At 43.5% G+C, this 23,804-nt stretch overlaps 2 protein-coding genes across 4 annotated transcripts in view; both read right to left on the minus strand.

The window, feature by feature from the left end:
• LOC310662662 (MICOS complex subunit MIC60-like) overlaps positions 1-309 on the minus strand; it is a gene marked incomplete at its 5' end in the record, with an annotated part of 2,520 nt that extends 2,211 nt beyond the window's left edge. Inside the window, one exon of the mRNA XM_083409606.1 lies at positions 222-309. Coding sequence (XP_083265732.1) covers positions 222-309 — 88 coding nt within the window. The remainder of the gene's footprint in view (positions 1-221) is intronic.
• The window catches only part of LOC310661519 (MICOS complex subunit Mic60-like), a 24,445-nt gene extending 2,211 nt beyond the window's left edge, over positions 1-22,234 (minus strand). Inside the window, exons 1-13 of one of the 3 annotated variants that reach the window (XM_083407793.1) lie at positions 22,018-22,234; positions 17,519-17,592; positions 16,635-16,821; positions 15,722-15,845; positions 14,039-14,170; positions 12,939-13,025; positions 10,904-11,040; positions 8,714-8,817; positions 8,032-8,167; positions 5,712-5,841; positions 3,877-3,891; positions 2,313-2,536; positions 863-1,021 (exon numbers count right to left, since the gene is read on the minus strand). In XM_083407793.1, coding sequence (XP_083263919.1) covers positions 872-1,021; positions 2,313-2,536; positions 3,877-3,891; positions 5,712-5,841; positions 8,032-8,167; positions 8,714-8,817; positions 10,904-11,040; positions 12,939-13,025; positions 14,039-14,170; positions 15,722-15,845; positions 16,635-16,821; positions 17,519-17,592; positions 22,018-22,059 — 1,542 coding nt within the window. In that variant the 5' untranslated portion in view covers positions 22,060-22,234 and the 3' untranslated portion in view covers positions 863-871. Of the gene's footprint in view, positions 1-799; positions 1,022-2,312; positions 2,537-3,876; positions 3,892-5,711; positions 5,842-8,031; positions 8,168-8,713; positions 8,818-10,903; positions 11,041-12,938; positions 13,026-14,038; positions 14,171-15,721; positions 15,846-16,634; positions 16,822-17,518; positions 17,593-22,017 lie in introns of all 3 variants that reach the window. The other 2 variants (XR_014503985.1, XM_083407794.1) reach the window with 2 other exon arrangements.
• Positions 22,235-23,804: the final 1,570 nt, after the last annotated feature.

A 23,804-nucleotide genomic window follows, 5' to 3' on the forward strand; every position in this document is an offset into this window, starting at 1 on the left:
AAATCTTATGTTCATTTTTCACATGGTCTAGTTCTCATTATAAGACTGCAAAAAACATACTTCCACTGCCCACCCCCTTAATATTCTTATGAGGGTCCCTTCTCCAGTCTTCAGAGAGTGGCTGGAAGAGGAGGCAGAAAAAGGTCCTCTTTACTTCCAGCAGTGGCAGTTTTCTGAAATTTTAAGTGCAGTACTGTGCCCAGAGCTCAGAAACGGCTCACAATAATGAAATTCCCTGTCGCAAAACGCGCCTAGAACAATGGGAGCTTCGAACGCTGCTACACCAGCGATCATCTTCTTAAGAACCATTTCTAAAGATGTCAGGTTTTTAGTGCCTATTTGAGGGGGGCAGTGTACTTTGTAGCATCAAAAAACCCGTCTTTTTTCCATTAATATTTAAAATGATTTATGATGGAGCCTGTCCTGATGGAGAACAGAAAAAGCCACGCTACAACAAAGAATTATTGCCACCTTTGTGCCTAGAATCGGATTTAGGACATCGAGTATGTAATAAAACATATTGTCCCACGTATACTTGGAATTAAATCATGTGTTTGCCGAGGTCAGCGGAAATAAATCTACAAATGCACAATCTTAAGCACTTACATAGAAACAACTTCAGCTTAGATCAATGGCACTTCTGCATTATCATGGCTGGGATCAAGATTTTAAGAAGGCAATAATAACAACAACAACAATAATAATAATAATTTAATCTTTATACCCCACCCATCTGGCTGGGTTTCCCCAATCACTCTGGGCAGCTTCCAACAAAAGATTAAAAATGCATTAAAAATACATTAAAAAGGCAAGTCTTTTGAGACTAGAGTGAAGCAAAACGCTACACTCAAAGCCAGCGGACCCTTCACAATCATATCACAAATCCCACCTGGTCAAATTGCAGCTTGAGTTCTTGCTCTTGGATTTTGAGCACATCTCTCAAGTGATCAGCATGTGCAGCAGCCTGCCGGCGGAGCTGAGTCCTCATTTCAGTCTCCATTACTTCTCTGGCTTCTTCAACCTGCCAAAAAGTCACTAGCAGTCACCACTTTGTAGCCTATTAGGGGCCAATGTAATTAGCTGATTTTACAGGAACAGATACCCACACCTGAGCCACTGGACAAACAGCAATTTTATCTAAGAAATGGGACCTATCCCCTAAGAGATCTACAAAACCCTGGTAAACAGTGCTGTGTCACCTGGACATTGCTGAACTTGTCGCTACAACAACCGTTCTGAAATTTCTGACTGCCTTCCCCATCTTTAAAAAGAGCCAAGAGTGCTTTTGAAAGCAAAACAGGCTTAAAATCTGTCCTGTGAAGTCTAATTGAAAAAGTCACAAAAGCGAAAAAAAGGGTGTCTCACTGTGAATACCCTGGGCAGGTTAAAGGGAGTGCATACAAAAAACACACCTGTTGAGCACTTTCTTATCTTTCCTTCTTTTACAATAAAATGCAGGTACATTAAGGAGCACCTTTTTCAGGATTTTTACAAGACTTATTAGTGACTGAAGAAGACAGTTAAAAAAGAGTTTTTAGATGGGTGCATGGTCATACTGGTTTGATGATGCCCAGAGAACGGCCTTTTCCCATAAATTTGCCAGGAACTGCACCTTATTTCTGAACAACTCGCATCACAGCAACTGCTTAGCTGTCTCAGTTGCTGCAGCCAGTTCCACTTATTAATTGGTCCAACTGCTTCCTTTGACTGTGTCTGCTGGTAGATGGATCTTGTGTCTAAGGTGGGTCCCTGGGCAGTGGAACCGAGTAACTGAAAGTACAGTGGTGCCCTGCAAGACGAATGCCTCGCAAGACGGAAAACCCGCTAGACGAAAGGGTTTTCCGTTTTGGAGGTGCTTCGCAAAACGAATTTGCTATGGGCTTGCTTCGCAAGACGAAAATGTCTTGCGAATTCCTGCAGAGTTTTTTTCCTCCCCCCCTTTTCCCCAAGCCGCTAAGCCGCTTATCAACTGATCCGCTAAGCCGCTTATCAGCTGATCCGCTAAGCCCGCTAATAGCACTAATCCGCTAAGCCGCTAATGGGCTTGCTTCGCAAGACGAAAAAAACCGCAAGACGAAGAGACTCGCGGAACGGATTCTTTTCGTCTTGCGAGGCACCACTGTATGTACTAAAAACCTATCGAGAACCAGATCCACAGTGTACAAAGCTGTACAGAGATCTGCTCACATTACTCAGCAGAATTAACATTCTGTGTTCTTCCCTTTCAAACGACTAAAAATGTGTGTGCAGCTGCATGCATACATGCACAGAGAATGTTCATGACAAGACTGAAAAATAAGCACAGTGCTTACCTTCTTTTCCTGTTCACTTTGGATTTCACTCTTATGACGTTCTAGTGCCTTTGCCACAGCTGACTCAAAAGCTTTTTTATCTTCCAGTTTCTGCTTTTCCAGGGCTGTCTCAATGTGCTGCTGTTCTCGGACTCTCAACTCCACCAGCTCCTTGTTGAGTTGGTCTATACGTCGGTGAGCATGAGCAATGAGAGAGTTCAAGTCGTCTGTTGTCAGCTTGCCAGCTGAAGAGAGAAGACAGTTAGATACAGCAAACTGTAAAAAGGACACCAGAGCTTTATAATCTAATTATCCGCATGAGCAAAGCAGGTAATAGACAATAAACTGATGTGACTGGTCAAATATGACTGCATATTCCCCTTGGTTCAGAACACAGGATAATGCTGTTCATTCAAAAGAAAGCTACCAGGTCTGAAACCCAAGAGGGGTTTCTGTGCTTTTCAAAGAAAATGTTCACCAAATTAAGCTACTCTCATTATACCTAGAAGCAGGATGTCATCTGTGCTGAGTCTAAAATTTCAGGATACCTTTTGGGGCCTGGGACTAGTATTAAACGAAAGGAGGAAAAAAGTGATACCCACTGACCTAACCCGATAAAAGCAAAAATATACTTTACAAGTGTATTTTCTTACCCAAAGATCATCTCAAGCAAAAAATAAAATAAAATAGCATATGCAGTGGGCTTTGTGGATTCATGTGAAAAAGAAAGGACAAAAATTGCATTGGCGGAGGGAGCTTAAATCAGGGATTTCTGAGTCTCATGGAGTCAACCAACTACTGTTAAAACGATAATGTTAAGAAGTAAATCTGTACTTCTCAAAGAGCCAAATGAAACACTGGAATAGCTGCAAAGAATACTGCAGCAAATATTTTGGGCTGAATATAAAGGATGACGTCTGCTGGCAAACGCATTCATGTTAAAACTGGTTTGATATTGGAGGTTCTTACAGCACACAAGTATCTCGTTTATCCCAAGCAGCCTCTCTTCAATGCCAGCTATAACTTAACTTTGAGAAGCATGAACCACCCGATGCATAGCATTTGTGTAGTATGTGCATACGTGATATACAAGATGGGCATTTACTGCAACATGCTCCCCACTGGTCAATTTGCTTAGTCTACAGAGGGGTTGGTGTAAGCAGAAACCAATGTTTTGCTCTTGGGGCTTTAATAGCTGACTCTTCTTGCTATAGCAGATTTTCTCAAAGGGAATGAAGGTTGGTGGCATAGGTCTAACAGTGACCGTTTTTTACGTTCAGTCCTACATTCCAGTCATCTGTAAAACAGTCATCTGCAGACAGTTTAGGGGTATGTTTTTACTCATGTCAGCATCACATATGACGAGAGGTGCACTGATGATTATTTACACTCACAGCCTTGTGACTGTCAAAACAGATCATCTTCTTTTTAGCTACACACCAAAACAGAGCCTCTAGTTACTCTTAGAAGTAAAAATCCAAACAACTGAAGCAACTTGGGTACGTGTACCTGCCATCCCATTCCCAAGAAGAAATGCACAAGACGCACAGCGTTTACAGAAAGCAGAAATGAGAAAAGAACTCACCGATATCAGTTATCTCTGCAAGAGAAAATGAAGGTTTGGAAAAATTAAAGCATGTCCACAGAAGCAGATCAACGAGCTGTTAGAAGCATGCAGGAGTGGAAGAGCACAGATGCAAGCAGACAATTCAATCATTAATAAAGAGTACACCTGAAAGTACAGCATGGAATGGTTCATTTCATAAAACCATCTGGGCCATGCTGAAGTGTGGAGGCTTACAATGATCTAAGTCAATTACAGCCATTAATTGGAGAGGGCAAAGGGCGCCTGGTGTGTCCCCCCTCCTTCAAAAGGTCTTCTGTCCTTCAGAAAAGCTATATCAGACCCCACCAAACTCAAAAAGCCCAGGTTTCACGCACTCTTTAAAAAGTGCAAACAGGACTAGAGTGTACATGCTCATATCCACCTTAAAAATATTATTGTACTCCCTTCTGAGAGGGTACAACTTAGTGTCCCCAATTCAGATAAACTGAGAGCACAGGCACACACTTCCTTCAAATTCAGCCATAAGGTAAAGGGGCCCCTGACCATTAGGTCCAGTCGTGGCCGACTCTGGGGTTGCGGCACTCATCTCGCTTTATTGGCCGAGGGAGCCGGCATACAGCTTCCGGGTCATGTGGCGAGCAGGACTAAGCCGCTTCTGGCGAACCAGAGCAGCACACGCAAACGCTGTTTACCTTCCCGCTGGGGCAGTACCTATCTACTTGCACTTTGACGTGCTTTCGAACTACTGGGTTGGCAGGAGCAGGGACCGAGCGCACGGGGATTCGAACCACCGACCTTCCGATCGGCAAGTCCTAGGCTCTGTGGTTTAACCCACAGCGCCACCCGTGTCCCGTTATTCAGCCATAGTTTATCTGTTATTCCTTACCCTCTTTCTATTAAATACTTAGATGAGAGCAGAGTAAAGGAAACAAACTCTCATAACTACTGTTCCAACAGCAATGTGTTCTATTTCTTAAGGAAATGTACATCCCGCCTCTCTTGTTTTCTCTGTAAAACAATCAGACTTTATCTTGATTAACGAACACACTTTTTCCTTTACTTCTAATTTATGATTTTTAAATGCTTTAACTTTCTCCCATTTTAATTTTTGACCCTAACCCCTCTGCTTATTAAAAGCTCAAATATATAAGGCAGCAAACGTTTTAAAGGTAAAGGTACCCCTGCCCGTACGGGCCAGTCTTGCCAGACTCTAGGGTTGTGCGCTCATCTCACTCTATAGGCTGGGAGCCAGCGCTGTCCGGAGACACTTCCGGGTCACATGGCCAGTGTGACAAGCTGCATCTGGCGAGCCAGCGCAGCACACGGAACGCCGTTTACCTTCCCGCTGGTAAGCGGTCCCTATTTATCTACTTGCACCCGGGGGTGCTTTCGAACTGCTAGGTTGGCAGGCACTGGGACCGAACGACGGGAGCACACCCCGCTGCGGGGATTCAAAGCGCTGACCATGCGATCGGCAAGTCCTAGGCGCTTAGGTTTTACCCACAGCGACACCCGCGTCCCCTAGCAAACGTTTTAGCCATGCCCAATATATGTGCGACTGTGCACCAAACCCGTAAGTTCCCAAACAAGGAACACTATAATATAGCTGATCAAAGTGACAAGAGAGCCCTGCTTGCAAAGGAACAATCAAGAGCTCCCTTTAAGTTCCTAATTATTCCTTTGTAGCTGTCTGTACCTGCCCCCACACCTGATATCACATATTATGTTAGGTGTGGTTTGTGTGGAATGGGCTCCTGGGCCAAATTGGGAAATCAATGAAAGTTTTATTTAGTGCTCTAAACTTTGGCGTACCAGTAGAGATGGTCAGGAGCACAACTAAACTTATTACTTACTTAGTCCCTTCCAACCAGACTGAACTTCTGGAGTAACACTATCAAGCTCTTTCTGAAATTCTTCTCTTGCTTTGGTTACAAGTTCATGGTACTGAGTTACTATCTTAGCTTCTGACTGGGCTGCTTGCACCTAAGGAATAAATGGAGAAAAGGAAAAAATTCTTAAGGCAGGCACTGCAAATATTTCTAGCTGGCAACACAATGATTAAAAATGAAATAATATTTTAATACTCATTCAAATTCATTAACCACTCTTTGCAGATACCAGAAGTCACTGCATTATATACTCAGCTGGAAATTAGGGCAAAGGTCTAACTGTACATACATGTAGTTAAAGCAGGGAGGGGTAGTTGCAAGGGCTTTTATAAAATATACTCATCTGAATGTACTTAACGTTCAGAGCAGAAACAAAATATTTGATATTTTCTAACTTGAAAGGCCTAAACTACAACAACTACATTTGCATTGCATACAGAATCAAATAAAAGAAAAGCAGAGGAATAACATTTCAACAGAAAGCCTATACAGGCAGACATTTTATCCCTCTTGAAGATAGAGGAGATAAGGAGCAGGGACATTAAATTACTGCATAGCCACTAACTGGTTCATTGGTTTAAACATTTTTACTCTCTTTCGTACATTACAAAAATCAAAGCCAAAATACATTTTTAAAAAGTTACAAAATAAGAGCAGCTAAGGCAAAATTGGCACAAGTCTTGCCTGCGTATATTTGGCAGTGAAAAAAGCAGGAAATTCAAAATTAGCCACATTTTCCCATTTCATCCAAACCAGGAAACAATGATTAACTGGCTTCTGAACAAGCCAGGATATTCAACTAAGGTTTACCATTAGCTTCTTCCAAAGCTGGTAACCATGCTTTTCCAATTTGGGTGAAATGGGAGGTTACGGTTAACTAGAGGCTTCCTACATGTTTGGCGCAGAGGAAGGAGCAAAGCGGCTCCAAGGACAGGCAAAAGGCTTGTGCTGTTCCCAGCTTAATAAACAGATTACCCGAACAAGCTTACTGAGTTAAATCACAAAGAGCAGTTCTAAAAAGAGATGTAGTCTCTCCTGTTTCCAGAAGCTTAAGAGAGACATGAACAGAGAGCTACTGTGCCTGATCACAACTGGTTACTAACACTTCATTAGCAACCTGCTGTAAAAGCCACAGCCCACAACATTGATTTTGAAATATCTTAAGGAGAGTGACAAAGAGCTGAGCAAATACAGGTAACTCCCACTTTATCCAGAAGTTTAATTCCAAGGCACCACACATTCAAGTGAAATTGCGTACATATGAAATATAACTGGAAAATTCTGCAAACACCCTATTCTGCCCCCACCACGCCCCTTTTGGAGTCGCTTCCAAATTTGGCGCAATACATGTGTGCACAGTTGCGCACATATTGAACATGCGTAAATGGGAGGTTGCCTGTACTCAAAAAGATTCCCTGAATCCTAGGCTCGAGGTCAAGAAAAAGCAGCATAGTGCCATCTCTGAGTATAGCCGTGCCTTTATGTGCTGTACCCAATGATTTTTTTTTCTGGGGGGACACATACCCCTAAACATTTTGTGAATCTAAGTTTGGCCTCATTGAGGGGCAGTATTTCAATATGAGTAGGAAAATGAGAGTACCCCAAACATTTTTTTGGGGGGGGGGGGAAGCACTGGCTGTACCCAATGACTAGCATTGCCTCAAGCCCTGTACAGCTCATATCGAAGTCACAGATTCTGCCAACGTAAAAAAGTCATAAGACTTTTTCACCACTCTCTACTTCCTTATGGTTCAAATACAGCAGTTTAGAAGATGAGGTAAGTTCTCAGATGCTCCGGTATCCAAAAGACAATCTCACAAGTACTTAAGTGCTCTGTTATACAGTGGTGCCTTGCAAGACGAAAAGAATCCGTTCCGCGAGTCTCTTCGTCTAGCGGTTTTTTCATCTTGCGAAGCAACCCTATTAGCGGATTAGTGCTATTAGCGGTTTAGCGGCTATTAGCGGCTATTAAAGCCTTAAGGGATTAGCGGATTAGCTGCTAAAAGGCTATTAGCAGCTTAGTGCCTTAGAAAAAGCGGGTGGGGAGCGGGGAAAAAATCGCAAGAATCGCAAGACATTTTCGTCTTGCGAAGCAAGCCCATAGAGAAATTCGTCCTGCGAAGCGCATTGAAAAACGGAAAACCCTTTCGTCTAGCGGGTTTTCCGTCTTGCGAGGCATTCGTCTTGCGGGGCACCACTGTATTCATAATGTGAATAAACATACAACTGGATAGTCATAAGCATCCAATTGGAAATCATTAAAGCTAATTTAGCCAAAGTTTACCTTTTTGACCACATTGTCCAGATCAACAATCATATGACGAAGGTTCTCTTCTGCAGCTTGGATGTGAGGCTTGGCCCCAGGAATCTGAGACTTCTTGGCACCATCAATCACTTCCTTCGTTTTCTCCAATTCTTCTCTAAACAGAATCAGAAGCCACCAATTAGCTATATTACTATTCACTGTCTGTTAAAAGAAAAACGTGAAATATAAAATCTGTCAGTCCATGGCATGTTTGGGAGTGATTTTGGGATGAGGGCTGAGCCTACCATTCCTAACCACTGAACATCAAGCTTGATGTCTGCATAAAAAGCTATTTTACGTGCATAGCCCCATATTAGAAGAGGAGGAGGAGTTTGGATTTGATATCCCGCTTTATCACTACCCGAAGGAGTCTCAAAGCGGCTAACAATCTCCTTTCCCTTCCTCCCCCACAACAAAACTCTGTGAGGTGAGTGGGGCTGGGAGACTTCAGAGAAGTGTGACTAGCCCAAGGTCACCCAGCAGCTGCATGTGGAGGAGCGGAGACGCGAACCCGGTTCACCAGATTACGAATCTACCACTCTTAACCACTACACCACACTGGCTCTATTAGTCATATTTAAACATTTTATTATTATTTTTGTCATCTTAATTTCATTGTTTTGCTTTCTACCAGATTCCTGCTGAAGCTAAGAAATCTTACTTGGCTTTTAAAAGGACGTCTGCAGCTTCATCCACAGCTCTTCTACGATCCTTCAATGCTTCCTCCAACGTCCTCCACTGAGTTGCCTTTTTATCACTTGGAACCTAGCAAAATGCACAATCATCCTCAATCTCTCAGGTAATAAACTGCTTGTTAGAAATCAGCACACACTTATACAAACTGCCAAAAATCTATCAGATGCCTCCTCATCTGATAAATTCTACAAGTTTACAAAGAACATGGAAAATGATTAGTTTGCCATCAAATTTGTTGTGCAACATATATTTTTACAAACGTTTCTCTACACAAGCAGAAAATAAGTCTGCATGATGTAATACAAGCAGCAGAAAAGGAAGATGAGACCTAAGCAGTATATACAGAAACAGGTAACACCATCCATCCATCAGTGAAGAAAAATTTCCAGTTATCATGAGAGTCACCTTCTCAGATATAGTTGAAGAAACCAAGTACAGTGGTACCTTGGTTTGCAACCACTTTGGATTACACCCGTTTTGGATTACAACCAATTTTGAGGGGGGAGGCCCCATTGGCGAAAGCACGCCTTGGGTTACAACCTGTTTTCGTTTACAACCAGACACCCGGAACGGATTATGGTTGTAAACCAAGGCACCACTGTATGAAAATATCAAAATGAAACCATCATAATCGCAGAAAAGTGTCATAGGAAGACACAGCAGGGCTTAACTAGAACCCACATCCATTAATGGCTGAGACCAATCATTCTGGCTAGGACACCAGGTCATGTCTGCAGCTGTGATGGGTCCAGACCTCTCCATCTTCCTCTCTCTCTCTCTCTCTCAAAGAACATCATATTCTCATCATATGAGACATGCTGCTCATCTGCAGATGGTGCTGAGGTCTTGTCAGAGAGGATGCACTAAAGCAAACAAGAGCAAGAGTCCTGAGGTTGAACGTTCTTAATGTCCCACAGGTACTGTGCAGGTTTTCCAAAAACCCTTCATTGGAAGGTGGTCATGGAGGCACTTGAGGCAAAGTCAAACTGGAGGCTGGGATCAGCAACAGGTGGAAGGCCATTATACTAAGTAAAAGTAAAGGTAAAGGTACCCCTGCCCGTACGGGCCAGTCTTGCCAGACTCTAGGGTTGTGCGCCCATCTCACTTAGGAGGCCGGGGGCCAGCGCTGTCCGGAGACACTTCCGGGTCACGCGGCCAGCGTGACAAAGCCGCATCTGGCGAGCCAGCGCAGCACACGGAAACTCCGTTTACCTTCCCGCTGGTAAGCGGTCCCTGTTTATCTACTTGCACCCGGGGGTGCTTTCGAACTGCTAGGTTGGCAGGCGCTGGGACCGAGCAACGGGAGCGCACCCCGCCACAGGGATTCGAACCGCCGACCTTTCGATCGGCAAGCCCTAGGAGCTGAGGCTTTTACCCACAGCGCCACCCGCGTCCCTCATACTAAGTAAAAGCTAGTATTAATTAAGGTAGATAAAGACACAAATACAGTATTAAGAACTACCCATAACATCAGTCCCTGGAACCAAAATAACGAGGGGATCCTCAAGTATTGATGACAGAAGATACCCAAGATTGTCAGACAGTGGACAAAGGAAGGAAGGGAGCGTGGGTGATCGTAGCAGCATGGATAATAGGAATCCTGCCAGTAAACAACTTGACACCGATCGATAGGTATCTATCAAGAGAAGCCAGTTCAAATCTTCTTGGCAACAGTTGTCCCATGGAGAAACATCATAGTAACAGCAGAGTAGGGTTGATTCCTTCAGTCCTGATCGCTGCAATAAATAAGAGCTTCCCGACAGTCATGTTCCTAATCCCATGAAGGGGGAGTGGTATGGTAAAGCAAATGACAGGTCTCTTGTGAGCAATCTTGGCAAAGAGAGGGCAGATTTCATCCAGCCATTTACTCACTGCACAGCTACACTTGGGTCAGATGAAAAGGAGGGCTGGATGAAGTCTGCATACAGATCATACCCAATTCCAAAACTCTGGATGACTTATCCTGGCAGATTCATACAGATCTTAAATCACACACACACACTTCTTTTTTTGTGTCCAGGCAAAATTCCTTTCCCATTTTACAAATAACTACGACAACGATGACAATACCTCACTTTCATATTAGAAAGCCAAGTAGCTTTGGATTTATTTAATTATAAGTCACATTTTAAAGTAATTAAGCAAACACACACACCTCAGAATTATCCATAGCCTCTCTTAACTTCTGGGCATGAAGATTAACAGCCTGCACGGCAGCCTCCTGGAGTGTAATCGCATGCACGGTTGCACGAGCAGTGCCATTCAGAGCACTTTCCAAGGTCGCTGCAAGAGCTGGTGAGAGAAGAAGTAAAACAATTTGGCTTGTCCACTTCTCACCTTGCATTGCATGGTTTTGAATTTCCTTCTTTCCATACACGTCTGGTCCACGCCGCTGGCTCAGATTATGGCAGCTAGGCTGCTTCTGGGGGCAAACTGCCACCAGCTTATGCATTTGCATTAGCTGCCCAATCTGCTACTAAGCCAAGTTCAAGATGCTGGAGCCAACATATAATTTACTGTATTTTCTTGATTAAATTTATATACAACCCTTCATCTGAAGATTACAGGACGGGTTGCAGCATAAAAATGCAAAAGCAAAATTAAAGAATCAAACTCCCACACTTTGAAAAAGGCCACAGATTTTTTAATCAGACAAAGGCCTGGTTATAGAGGAACATTTCTGCCTAGCGCCTAAAGATATGTAATGAAAGCAGTAGGCAAGCCTCCCTGGCGAGAGCACTGTACGAATGGGGAGCCACTATAGGAAAGGCCCATTCACATGTTGCCACCCTCCAGACATCTCATGGAGCAGGCACATGAAGAAGGGGCTGAGATTATCATCACAGGATCTGGGTTGGTGCATATGGGGAAAGGTAGTTTATGTATTTGGGACGCGGGTGGCGCTGTGGGTTAAAGCCTCAGCGCCTAGGGCTTGCCGATCGAAAGGTTGGCGGTTCGAATCCCCGTGGCGGGGTGCGCTCCCGTTGTTCGGTCCCAGCGCCAGCCAACCTAGCAGTTCGAAAGCACTCTCGGGTGCAAGTAGATAAATAGGGACCGCTTACTAGCGGGAAGGTAAACAGCGTTTCCATGTGCGGCTCTGGCCACGTGACCCGGAAGTGTCTTCGGACAGCGCTGGCCCCCGGCCTCTTTGAGTGAGATGGGCGCACAACCCTAGAGTCTGTCAAGACTGGCCCGTACGGGCAGGGGTACCTTTACCTTTAGTTTATGTATTACAGTGGTACCTCAGTTCCCAAACAAAATCTGTTCCAGAAGACCGCTTGGCTTCTGAAACGTTCGAAAAATGAAGCACGGCTTCTCATTGGTTGCAAGAGGTTCTTGCACTCAGCAGAACCCGCGTCTCATGTTCAGGTTCCGAAAAACATTTGAAAATGGAAGCATTTACTTCTGGGTTTTGGGCGTTTGAGAACCGAAACGTATGACAACGGAGGCGTTCGGGAACCGAGGTTCCACTGTATGGTCCTGAGCCACACATATAGCCATGTACAGCTAAGGACTAGGTTACTTAAGAGACCAGGTTATTCCTATATACCCAGGTCATTTCAGTCTGCAGGAGAACTCCCACAAGTTCCAAAAATACAATAAACCCACTCCGCAGCAATTTGGATAAGAGCTTTCAGTGCAGCTGCTCCTATTCTGTGGAACAGCATTCCTGTTGAGATATGACATGTGCCCACTATCTGCACTTTCCAGAAACAACTGAAGACATTTTTTGCTTTGATTGGCTTTCAACTGGGGGAAAGAATTACTGCACAGAGCCTAAGCTGCGAATGAATGTAAGGTGTGAAACTGTAAAACAGGTTCCGCTGATTACATGACATAGCAGTTAAGGGCAGGAATTGAATAATTTGTAAATCTATACACCAAAATAAGTTTCAGTTACATTCTGGGAGGGCAGAAGAATGGTTAGAGACGCTTCCGCTCCAAAGCAAAATGCTTAAACTACTGCAACTGAGACATTCTTCATAGGGTTTTTCTGAAAACGTGGGCAAAGTATATCCCTCCCCAGGTAGATCATTTTCATGCCAAGACGAAGCTGGCAGGGCAAAGTGAAATTTTATGAAAACAGCTTTCAGCTTCAAAAAACTAGCCACCCTTATTACACAGCTACTCTTGCAGCTGAAAAGCAAGCCGAACTTGAAACTGCCAAGGTATACTGCTTGCCTACATACCAGAAACCTTCGCTTGTTCCTCTTTATCTTGCTTTGCAAGACGAGCTGCAACCTCATCAGCTGGCCTCTCTTTTACACGTTTTTCACCTAGGTATAAAGGTTTGCATTTTAATAAAACACTGAAAACTAAAACCAAGATTGATAGAAGTTTGTTCACGAGGCAGCTATTTCACTGTTAAGAAACAGCCGAGAGGTCAGTGTTCTAGAAGTGTCTTTTGCCAACAAGCTGATCTCTTGGCTGGCCATGCTCCATGATTAAACCAATCCACCTAGCAATAATAAATTCAGCAAGGTGACAATGTGCTAGGCCAGGACATTACATTCAGAAATCAGCGAGAACTTAACACTACAGAGTAACCCATGTTCCGTATTTCTGTTCACCTTCTAACAAGTGTAATACAAAGAGCCCCAGCCTTCCTCTCCAGCTTCGAAACTGGGGTCATCTCTGCACCAATTCAGAACTTTGAAGGGCTTAGTGAAACAAAAGAGAAAATCCCTGCCCACTTCAAGGTAGAGGGGTATATTGAGACTGCCCATTTTGGTGGTGGGTTTTCCTCTGGCCCCAGAAGGCAAACTGGACCTGAGTGTGGTGGGCAGCCAAGATGCTGAGGGCACATTGGTAAGTCAATGCCCAAAATGATTGCCTGTTCCCATCTCCAAGATATGGACCTGAGAAGAAACTGTCTTCAATATCTCATGGAGGCACAGCATGAGGAAGTCACCTGTGCTTTCAACTCTACAGTCACTTCCTGACCTGGGAGTAAGCTTTATTGGGCAAAGAAAAATGACTTTCTTCCAGAGAAACATGTACTGTATTAAGACTGTTTGAAGGGCAGGAGGAAGGTCCTTATAACAGAGATTCTGGCAAGGCTATTGAAGCCAATCAAAATGTCTGGACCCCTGGTGAATTCTATCATCATTTACAAATATATTCCCTTTTCCTTCATGTATCTTGATTAAAATTTGATAAGGCCACCAGAGGGAACAATGGAACAAACAAAGGGATTCGTCAGAATTTAACTCTAGTTTTGCAAAGTTCTTTTCTTTCAGGATTTCAAAAGTAAAGAGGCCGGGAGTTTGCAAAAAGAACCAAACAATACCTAGGTCAGGAGGTTTGTGTTTTCCTTCAAGAGGCGCATGACTTTTGCTCTGTTCTGTCTCCTGCATGCCTGGAGCTGGAACGGAAACAGCTTCACCTGTTGCTGAAATTATCTGAGCCGCTTCTGAAGATGCTGTAATTATCCACATGCAAACATAAATTAAAACCATGACAAAAATTTTATAAACTGACATACCATCTGAATGGAGTAACTTTTGAAAAAAGAAAAAGGGAAACGATTTGAAGATTCTATTTGGTCCTTGCTCTTCTTTCTTGAGGTTTTGAAAAACTTTATTCAGAACCACAATTGTTTGCATGATTCAAATGGCAACACCAACAAACAAAAAAATAACAAGAACTACCGGTATATGACAACCCAGGAAACATAATATTCTCTGTCATTGCAGGTATAATATAGAAGAAGGAATCCATCAGTATCGTATTCATCAGACAAAGATGTGTAAGGAATATGCAAACAACATGAGATGATTGTAGTTCACTCCAATCATTAATTATTTTTCCAATCATTATTGGACACTCCAATCATTAATTATTTTTCCAAAATGTGTCATGTGGTGCTGGGATCATCCTTGTACTATCAGGCTTATTAGCATGTAAAATAAAAAAGAACTTCATTCTGCAAAAAAGACATCCCATTCTACTTGCCCTTCAAATATGTGGATTTGATATCTAAGCTTCCCAGTGTCTATTTTCCAAAGTTCACTATACCCAAGAACTACAGTAGGGGGTCTACTTCACTTCCACAGTTATGTTATCACAAGTCTGGCTGCGACAGGTATGAATATCAAATCTGAAAGTACTATAATCACACACCCACAGATAAAACAATGAAAAAGCATTATTTTTCCTGTTTCAACAGTTGTTTGTCCAGTTACAATGCTGATCTCTTTAGTATCTCATCGCGAAATCTTTCTACCTGTGGGCATTCCCACCTCAAATGAAGATAAATGCCATGCTGACCACAACCCTTCCAATTTTGCCAAGCACATGTCAATCTCACCAGGCTATAAACAGATCGGCTGGGCATAAATTAAAAGTGAATGTCCAAATTAACTGGCTTATTTCTCTCTCAATTGTTCCATAAGTGGATGGTGGTGATATAGGAGTCTTTACACCAGTACAGGCCTCATTTTCTATACTGAGTCAATACTGTAGAAGGATGAATTATTTAATACAGGTGTCAAGAAGAACCGCCTGCTGAAAACGTTTTTGTTTCAGTGTGCTTATCTAGACTGATGATTTGGTTACATGTTTCATTGTGTTTTTAGAAGTTTTTAATGCTTTTACAATGTTTTATGTGGGTTTTTTAAAAATTGTATTTTTATTGCAGATGTTGGCCATCTTGGCTTCTTTTGGCGGAAGGGTGAGATATAAAATTTAGTAATTTAGATTGCCATGCTTTCTGCACCATATGAACACAACGCAGAATTTTGCAACTGTATGTGAGTTTTTGGAAGGAAAGGTTGCAAAGGAACATTCTTCAATCCTGCAGCCAATCAGAAGCTGCACTTTGGTTCTCAAACGTTTTGGAAGTTGAACGGACTTCCGAAACGGATTCCGTTTGACTTCCAAGGTATGACTGTAGTTTCAAGTTCCAAATCATAAATTGCTCATAAACAAGTCAGCCCCCTCCTGCATATTTTTATAAGGTATCATATCTTACCTTCTTTTTTCTCACTAGCAGCTGAGGGTTCCTCTGTTTTACTCTTTGCAATTTTGGCAGCAGGCTGTTTAGATTCTTTCATTACCTCTGTTACAGAGGAGATTTTCAATGGACCCGACTGTATCTGTGAGTAGGGGGGAAAATCTCAGTGAACTGCATACTATGAAGAATGCATGTAAGACAGATATACCACTTAAATATGCAAAACTCCTAGACTGGGGTGGATAACTTGTGGCCTTCCGGATGTTGCAGAATTACAACTCCCATCAATCCCACCCTGCGCAAGATGGAAGAAGCAGTTTGGGGCAGTGTAAGAAAAGAGAAACAACATTTCAAAATGACAGCATATCCCAAGGCTAGATTATCTCTTTCAGTGCGCAGCATGTCAACACACTGAAAGGTCGTGTGCACATGTGAAGGCACTCACAAAGGGCACTCATTGTCAACACGAGACTACAAGGGGAACAGAAGGCACCTGTCTTCTCTGAAACTAATAAGCAAGCACTCTCTCAGAACTGGAATCTGACAATTCGAGGACCAGTTTATCCCAATGAGAACGTGTATAATGCTATAAAGTGTGGCAGTTAACCAATATATTTTGATAGGAGTAAAAGAATCAGGAATAGAAGTGTGCAAACACAGCTTTAAACAGCATACATTTTAAGTAAGATGGCAGTATATCTTCATAGCCCATGAAATTACAGCCTCTTTTAGTACACCCATGAAAAGCTTACAACAAGAACTCTGACCCCAGCAGTTGAATCACAGTTATGAAGCCTGAGGACAGTGAATAGCATATCCAGCTTTCTAATCAATTATGTTTCTCAGTGGCATTAAGCGTGCAAAATCTATAGCACAACTTAAGAATTGGAAAAATGACAGATGTGTTATTAAAGCAAAGATAGAAACTTACTGGCTTCTTTGGTGTTGGAATACTAAAAGAAGGACCCAGTACCATGTCAAAAACGTTGCTGGAATAAGGGATTGTCTTCTCTACATTTTCTCGGAAGCGTGGATCATACTTAGCATATAAAATAGTTCCGCCTACTCCTCCACCAACAAACAAAACACTGGCTCCTATGATTTTGCCTGCAGAGACACTGTTTAAAAAGAAAGTCCATGCTGATATACAACAATAAATTTATAGTACCAGTCAGAAAGCATCAAGGATTACAGATGTTCAGTACCTAGAGCCACAGCTGTCTAATATTTTCTAAGCCAATTAAAATAATGTTGGCCCTTTAATTAAGGAGGCTGAAGCAGGATATGCAGAAAGGGATTTAATACAAGACACTTAGATAGACAGGACACTTGTAAATAAGACGAAAATCTTATTACAGTTTCTATTCCATTACACCACCCAGAGATCCTTTGAAAAAGGGTGGTATATAAATTGAATAAATAAATAAAATGTTTAGCCTTGTACATTTAATAAGCCCAAGGGCTTTCTCTAACACCTTGGGCTCCTTTGGGAGGAAGAACAGGATATAAATAAAGGGAATTAAAATAATAATGGTATAGTAGCCAGCCACTGTCAAAGCACCATCGGGGCAGAAACCACACAGCTCTGCAATCTAGCTACCACACATAAATTCCTTTCACACATTCACACCAGCTGGTGACATGATGTGCAGAATGGGCTTGGCTGATCTATGTGGAGGGGGCACAATTATGTGGCAAAAGACTGTCTCACACTTGTTCACTTTTTTTGACTCAATGAACAAAAAAATCTTTTGCTAAGCAAAAGGAATACCCCACTGAGGATTTATTTAAAAAATAAAGTATGGATCTACCTACCCAGATTCTCCAGATGTAGCATATCCACGACCCAGACGTAATGGACGGACTGAACTTCTCCCACACAGACAAGTCTAAAGGAAAAAGAAGAAACTTGTGGTTAACAATGGCTCCATTCAAACCCATTCCACGTAGCTCAAAAAGAATCACGGAATCATTGTTCTGTTGCGAAGGCTTTGCTTTTTGTTAAGAGGAGACTTGCAAATAACATTACCGTATTTTTCGCCCTATAGGACGCACTTTTTCCCCTCCAAAAATGAAGGGGAAATCTGGGTGCGTCCTATGGGGCGAATGCAGGCTTCGCAGACCTCTCCGCAAGCAGCGAGAGCGCTCCCGCTGCTGGCGGAGAGTTGCCTGCATGCTGAAGCCTGCGCGCGCTGAGCTCAGCGCGTCCAGGCTTCGCGGACCTCTCCGCAAGCAGCGAGAGCCAGCACTGGGCTCCCACGGCTTGCAGAGAGCTGCCTGTTTGGGGGCTGGGGTCGGGGGAAGCTCGGGCTTCCCCAACCCCGCGCCTGGGGGGGGAAATAATTTTTTTCCTTTATTTCCCCCCCAAAAAACTAGGTGCGCCTTATGGGACGGTGCGTCCTATAGGGCGAAAAATACGGTATCTCATTATCCCTTCTGCCAACACATACCCATACAGAAAATTTGTGGCCCACTCTGAAGGAACACCAAACCATTAACGTTCTTGTTATTTAATAAAACTACCATGTCTGGTCATCTGGAAGCCGTTTTTATTTGCCACAGGTAACCAAGCAAGTGACTACTGATACAGTTGCTTTAATACACTTAAACAAACTGAGCGGCGTATTTTTCTAACTAACTCCATTGCAAGATCATGAAATATTGTAACCTCAGATCCAGACAAGCTAACTGAAAATTATCCAAAGCAGATTACCTTTTATCCCTCATTCCACGATCTTAAAAAGCTTACGAACCTTATTTACTATTGAGAGGAAATCTTGCAATCATGATATAACACTATCTCATTTCAAAAGGTCTCTTTCAAAACGATTGATAAATTGAGTCACTCTGAACAGTATTGGTATCAGTTTACAGAACCTAAATTGACACACACACAAATATTGGCATCTAAATATTAATAGCAATATTAAATTCAGTCAGACACAGGTTAGTTTTAAAACTTAATTAGCTAAAAACTGCAACAACTTACTGAAATTAGAATTCCCTTCAATGAGCTGCTGCAATGTTATATAGAGTATTCACACATGCCCGTGATATTCTGGCAATCATTTTTAATATACCAATCTAAAAAGGTTTGCCACTAACAAGCAAGTATCTTTCTGTGGGGGAAAAAACTTTTTTTAAAAAAAATCCCCACGGTACTGTAATACTGCTTTAAAAGTGTTGGAATAACTCTGTTTTTCCACAGGAAGAACAGATGCCCAAAACCTTCATTAAAACCATATGTGAAGTTAGGAAATAGAAAACTTTGGAAGTCTGTGTTCCATGACACACCCTAGCTCAGGAGTTTCCATCAATTGAAAACATAACTTTGAAAATGCCAGGCAGACTGGCATCCAGAATTTGAACACCCACGCTCAAAAGGTCAGAATTGGCATATAGTTGTGAGACTTCAATGGCTTCAAAATAGTCACATAATAAAGTATTTGGTCAATTTGTGTGAACGCTTTTACTCTATATGCTAAGCTCTGTTGTTTAGTAGCTTGTATCTTCCAGCCCAATGTACCCCAAGGGTGCCCCAGAAACCTAGTATACGGAAATGCAATAATCTCACTTTACAATTCATTCAGTTATATGCAACTTTATAGTGCACAGGCCTGAAATTCTCTCTCTGCTGAACTGTACAAATGATTATAGACCAGATGGTAAGATTGTCTTGTCATTGAACAGCAAGAGCAAAACATATGAAAGTTACTTACAGTGTTTAAAAACATATTTTGAGTACTTTCTAGAGAGGGTCAGAAAATTCAACAAAATGGCATATGCAGCCACATGCACATTTACCAAAGACCCACTAACATTTAACATGAGTTACACCAAAGTATGTATAAACTGGCTATGTTTTACAGTACAATCCCATGCGTATTTATTCAGGCGTAAGACCCATTATGCTCAATGGGGCTCACTGCTACTAAGCGCATATAGGATTACAGCCTTGGTCATAGTCCCAGACATTTTCACAGCTGTCTCTTTGAACTTCCCTTTTTGCCTTCTTTCTAAATAAATAAAAAAGAACAACTCTGCAATAAGCAATCTGGGGCTCCATTCCAACTTCATCTTCGAGTTCCTTTTCTAACAGGATTCACAAAAAGAACACTATGAACACCCACCAAAGCTCTTGCTCCACTAATCTAAACATCAGAATTCAGTGGGCAGGAATAAGAGAGCAAGTGGGGCGCTTCAATTGTGGCACCCCGACTGCTTGATGGAAAACCACATTGTCCATTTTTAGAATGTTAAAAACAGGGCTGATTTCAGTGGGTGTTCTTATGGCAAGGTCTTCATCGGCATAATCCTACGTTTACTCAGCAGTTAGTGCCACTATACTCAGCAGGGCTTATACAGTGGTACCTTGCAAGATGAATGCCTCGCAAGACGAAAAACTCGCAAGACGAAAGAGTTTTTTGTTTTTTGAGTTGCTTCGCAAGACGAATTTCCCTATGGGCTTGCTTCGCAAGACGAAAACGTCTTGCGCCTTTTTCTTAAAACCGTCAATGCATTCCTATGGGAAACCGTCAATGCATATCCGTGCTTCGCAAGACGAAAAATTCACAAGACGAAAAAACTCTCAGAACGAATTAATTTCGTCTTGCGAGGCACCACTGTATCTTGGAAAGTTTTAAGTATGCCATTGTCTTTTTTCACTACCACTTTAAGCTGTTCTTTTTGATGCATGCTTTTTCAAGTCCCCCCCCCCCTTTTAATACAGGTATGTTGTTTTATTGTTCACCGTTATCTTAAAGCTTATAAGGTGCTCTGAATTCACATTACCGCAGAATATGTGTGTGTGTGATATTATAATGATTCAGTGTCATCTTTACTGGTTACCAATTTGTCTCTGGGCTCAATTCAAAGTGCAATTATTATTGTTAACTTTTGAAGGCCTAAGTCTAGGACCAGTTTATTTCAATAATAACCCATCAGAAAGGAAACTCCCCAGGCATGAAGATCTACCTCTGAGGCTCTGCTCTGAGTCCCCCACAAACATTAGAAATGTGGTGGGTGTGCACAAGAAAATTTTGGGTTTTTGTTTTGTTTTTGCCGTTATGCTGTCCAGAATCTAGAACCTACCCTGACAGAAGTTTATCTGGCCCAACTCCTGCACACTTTCCAGCAAGACTTTGTTTCAACAGGCATTTTTGGATGCTGCTTCTTAAATGATAAACGCGGGCTGTTTGCATTGTATATTTTATCATTGAAAGCCACCTTGAGTTCCATGATAGAAATGGCAGGTATACCTGATTGCAAAAAAATAATTTTAAGCTTTGAAGAAAAACCCAGCAAGTATGAAGCTCCAAAGCCACTACGTTTTCCAAAACTGTTACTAGTTAATTAGAATAGTAGTTTCAAGGTCTCTAAATGGATAATGACAGAAGAAGGTGGGGTAATCAGGCCTTGCTCTGCAACCAGGCTCAGCCCTAGAATCTCTTTTTGATTCTGTGGCCTGCAAAACAAACGAACATCTCAAGAGTAAGTACATAATGTTTTCTGCCACCAAAGCCTGCTTAATATGTATGAGGAAGCAGACTTTCCAGCACACTTCTCGCCGCAGATATTAAACAGTGTAATCTTTAGGACACAGAATAATTAAAGCAAGGTCATGTCCTTCTACCAGCTATGAGAAGGGCCTTGCCGGCTTTTTTTTAAAAAAAAGGATCAGCGTTGCTTGCCAAAGGACACACCCCTGGAAGCCAGTTCGCTGCTTCACGTGAAAACCCCAAGAAGTGGTGAGGGAAACCCGTGGAGCCCGAGGCCCTCTTTCTGGGTTTAGAGGTGACATCCAAGGAGCCTACAAGACCCAGCAGCCCTCTCTCCGGTGGCGACCCTACGGCAACTGGGAGAGCCCATCCACAGCACCGCCTCTGCACGCGAGCACGCGTTCTCACGAGCGTTTCATAGACTCCGGCTTCGCTCTCTTCCGCCCGCCTCTGAGGCAATGAAGAACTACGAAAGCCCCGGTTAGACTTGCAGCCACGCATCTAGCTAGAGATAGGGGTGGAAATATAGATATAGAGACAAGACCCAAGCGTCCCGCAGTGCATGATGGGAAATGTAGTCTTGGATTTATTCATGAAAAGAAGGCAAACCACGCGAGTCGCCTCGGCTGCCGACGCCCCCGGCTGCCCCCCCCACCCCCACCCCAATATGGGCCAGCCAATGGGCTCCTTCGCGGGTCTTCCCTCCTCCTCACGGGCCAGGCGCGGGCTCACGGGCGCCCTTCGCCTCCGTCACGCGCGCGAGGAGGCTCCTGCCGCCCGTTCCTTTTCCCCTCACGCCTTTCTCCTTCCCCTCACCTGAGCCGCTGTGCTCCCCGCGCGGTGACAGGCCCGCAGCATGACGCCGGTTCGCTGAGGGAGGCGCTCGACGGAAAGCGGCGGCAAAGCGAGCCTCGGGCCTTACGCTGCGTGCGTGCTTGCGCGCATGCGCGTCCGTCTCCTCCCCGCCCCGCTTTGCGCGCAATCGCCCTGAGGCCGAGCGCCTGAAGAGAGCCGACCAATCCGGGCGGAGGGGATGGGCGGTGCGCGAGGGAGCGCTGCTGTGCCGCCGCGGCCAATCGGAAGGCGAGCCGCCGTCAGCCCGCCTACCTAGGCAGCATATAGAGCAACAATGGTAGAGTAGGCGCAGCCTTTCGTTGTCTGTGTGTTTCTGGGTCCTTAGGAAAAAAGAGGCCGTGTTATTTCTTTCTCCTGCTGCTGGACTCGGGCGGTGGCTGCTGGTTATGGGGAAGTTTGCCAGTATTTTAAGAAAGACGCTTGATAGCTCAGTCGGTAGAGCATGGGAATCTTAATATCAGGGTCGTGGGTTCGATAGCTGCATTGCAGGGCTTGGGCTATAGATGTCCCTTGTGGTCCTTTTGCAACTAGTGAACTGCCCTTTGAGCGTGTGTGTTTTTCTGCAATCGAGCGGTATAACCTCAAATACATAAACTGTTTTAACATCAAATCGCCAGCTCAGACACAGTGTGGGGAAAAGTTGCCCCGTCTCACAACAAATTTGTATTTCTTGTATTTCATAAAATGTATACATAATTGTAAAAAGTCAACAATAGCAGCAACCTCAAAGCGGTTTACAAAAAGATAAAGCTACAAAATCAAGGGGGGGGGGGAATCCAGTACAAAGTGTTAAAATACTTAAAACAGATTAAAATTCAGACCAGCACTTCTTTTTTTGGGTGTGTGAAGAATAATATCTAGGTACAGAATACAGTCATACCTTGGGTTGAATGTGCTTCAGGTTGAGCACTTTCGGGTTGCACTCCACAGCAACCCAGAAGCAACGGAGTGCGTTACTTCTGGGTTTCGCCGCTTGCGCATGTGCAGACGCTCAAAATGATGTCATGCGCGGAAGGGGCAAAACACCGCACATGCAGACGCGCCATCGCATCTTACGTTCCATTCAGAATGCGAACAGGGCTCCAGAACGGATCCCGTTCGCATCCCGAGGTACCATTGTAGCTGCCGGGAGTGACATCTCAACACCTTCCACATGTTAGGAAGCCTTTGGGCATTCCAACATGACATAACAGAGTCTCACATAAAGATATACTCTCCCAAGGCCACATTCCCAGCATGTTCACACTATATCAGGGGTATCTATGCTGGCTTGGTCATGTTCACAAAACGGAAGATGGCAGGCTCCCCAAGGATGTGCTCTATGGGGTACCGGGCCTGTCGGCAGACAAACTCTGCATTATAAAGATTTCTGCAAATGCTGGCAACACCAACCCTACCAGGTGGGAATCGCTTACTGATGACCACAGCACCTAGAGACAGGCAGTCAGGTTGAGTATCCACAGTACAGTGGTACCTCGGGTTAAGTACTTAATTCATAATTAAAGTTAATACGCTTCAGGTTACAGACTCTGCTAACCCAGAAATAGTGCTTCAGGTTAAAAACTTTGCTTCAGGATAAGAACAGAAATCGTGTGGCGGCGGCGCAACAGCAGTGGGAGGCCCCATTAGCTAAAGTGGTGCTTCAGGTTAAGAACAGTTTCAGGTTAAGAACGGACCTCTGGAACGAATTAAGTACTTAACCTGAGGTACCACTGTATTTGTCACTTTTGAGTCTAGCAGGTATCGGA

Source organism: Podarcis tiliguerta (assembly GCF_965153285.1).
Source record: "Podarcis tiliguerta genome assembly, chromosome: 13".
Lineage (NCBI taxonomy): Eukaryota > Metazoa > Chordata > Lepidosauria > Squamata > Lacertidae > Podarcis > Podarcis tiliguerta.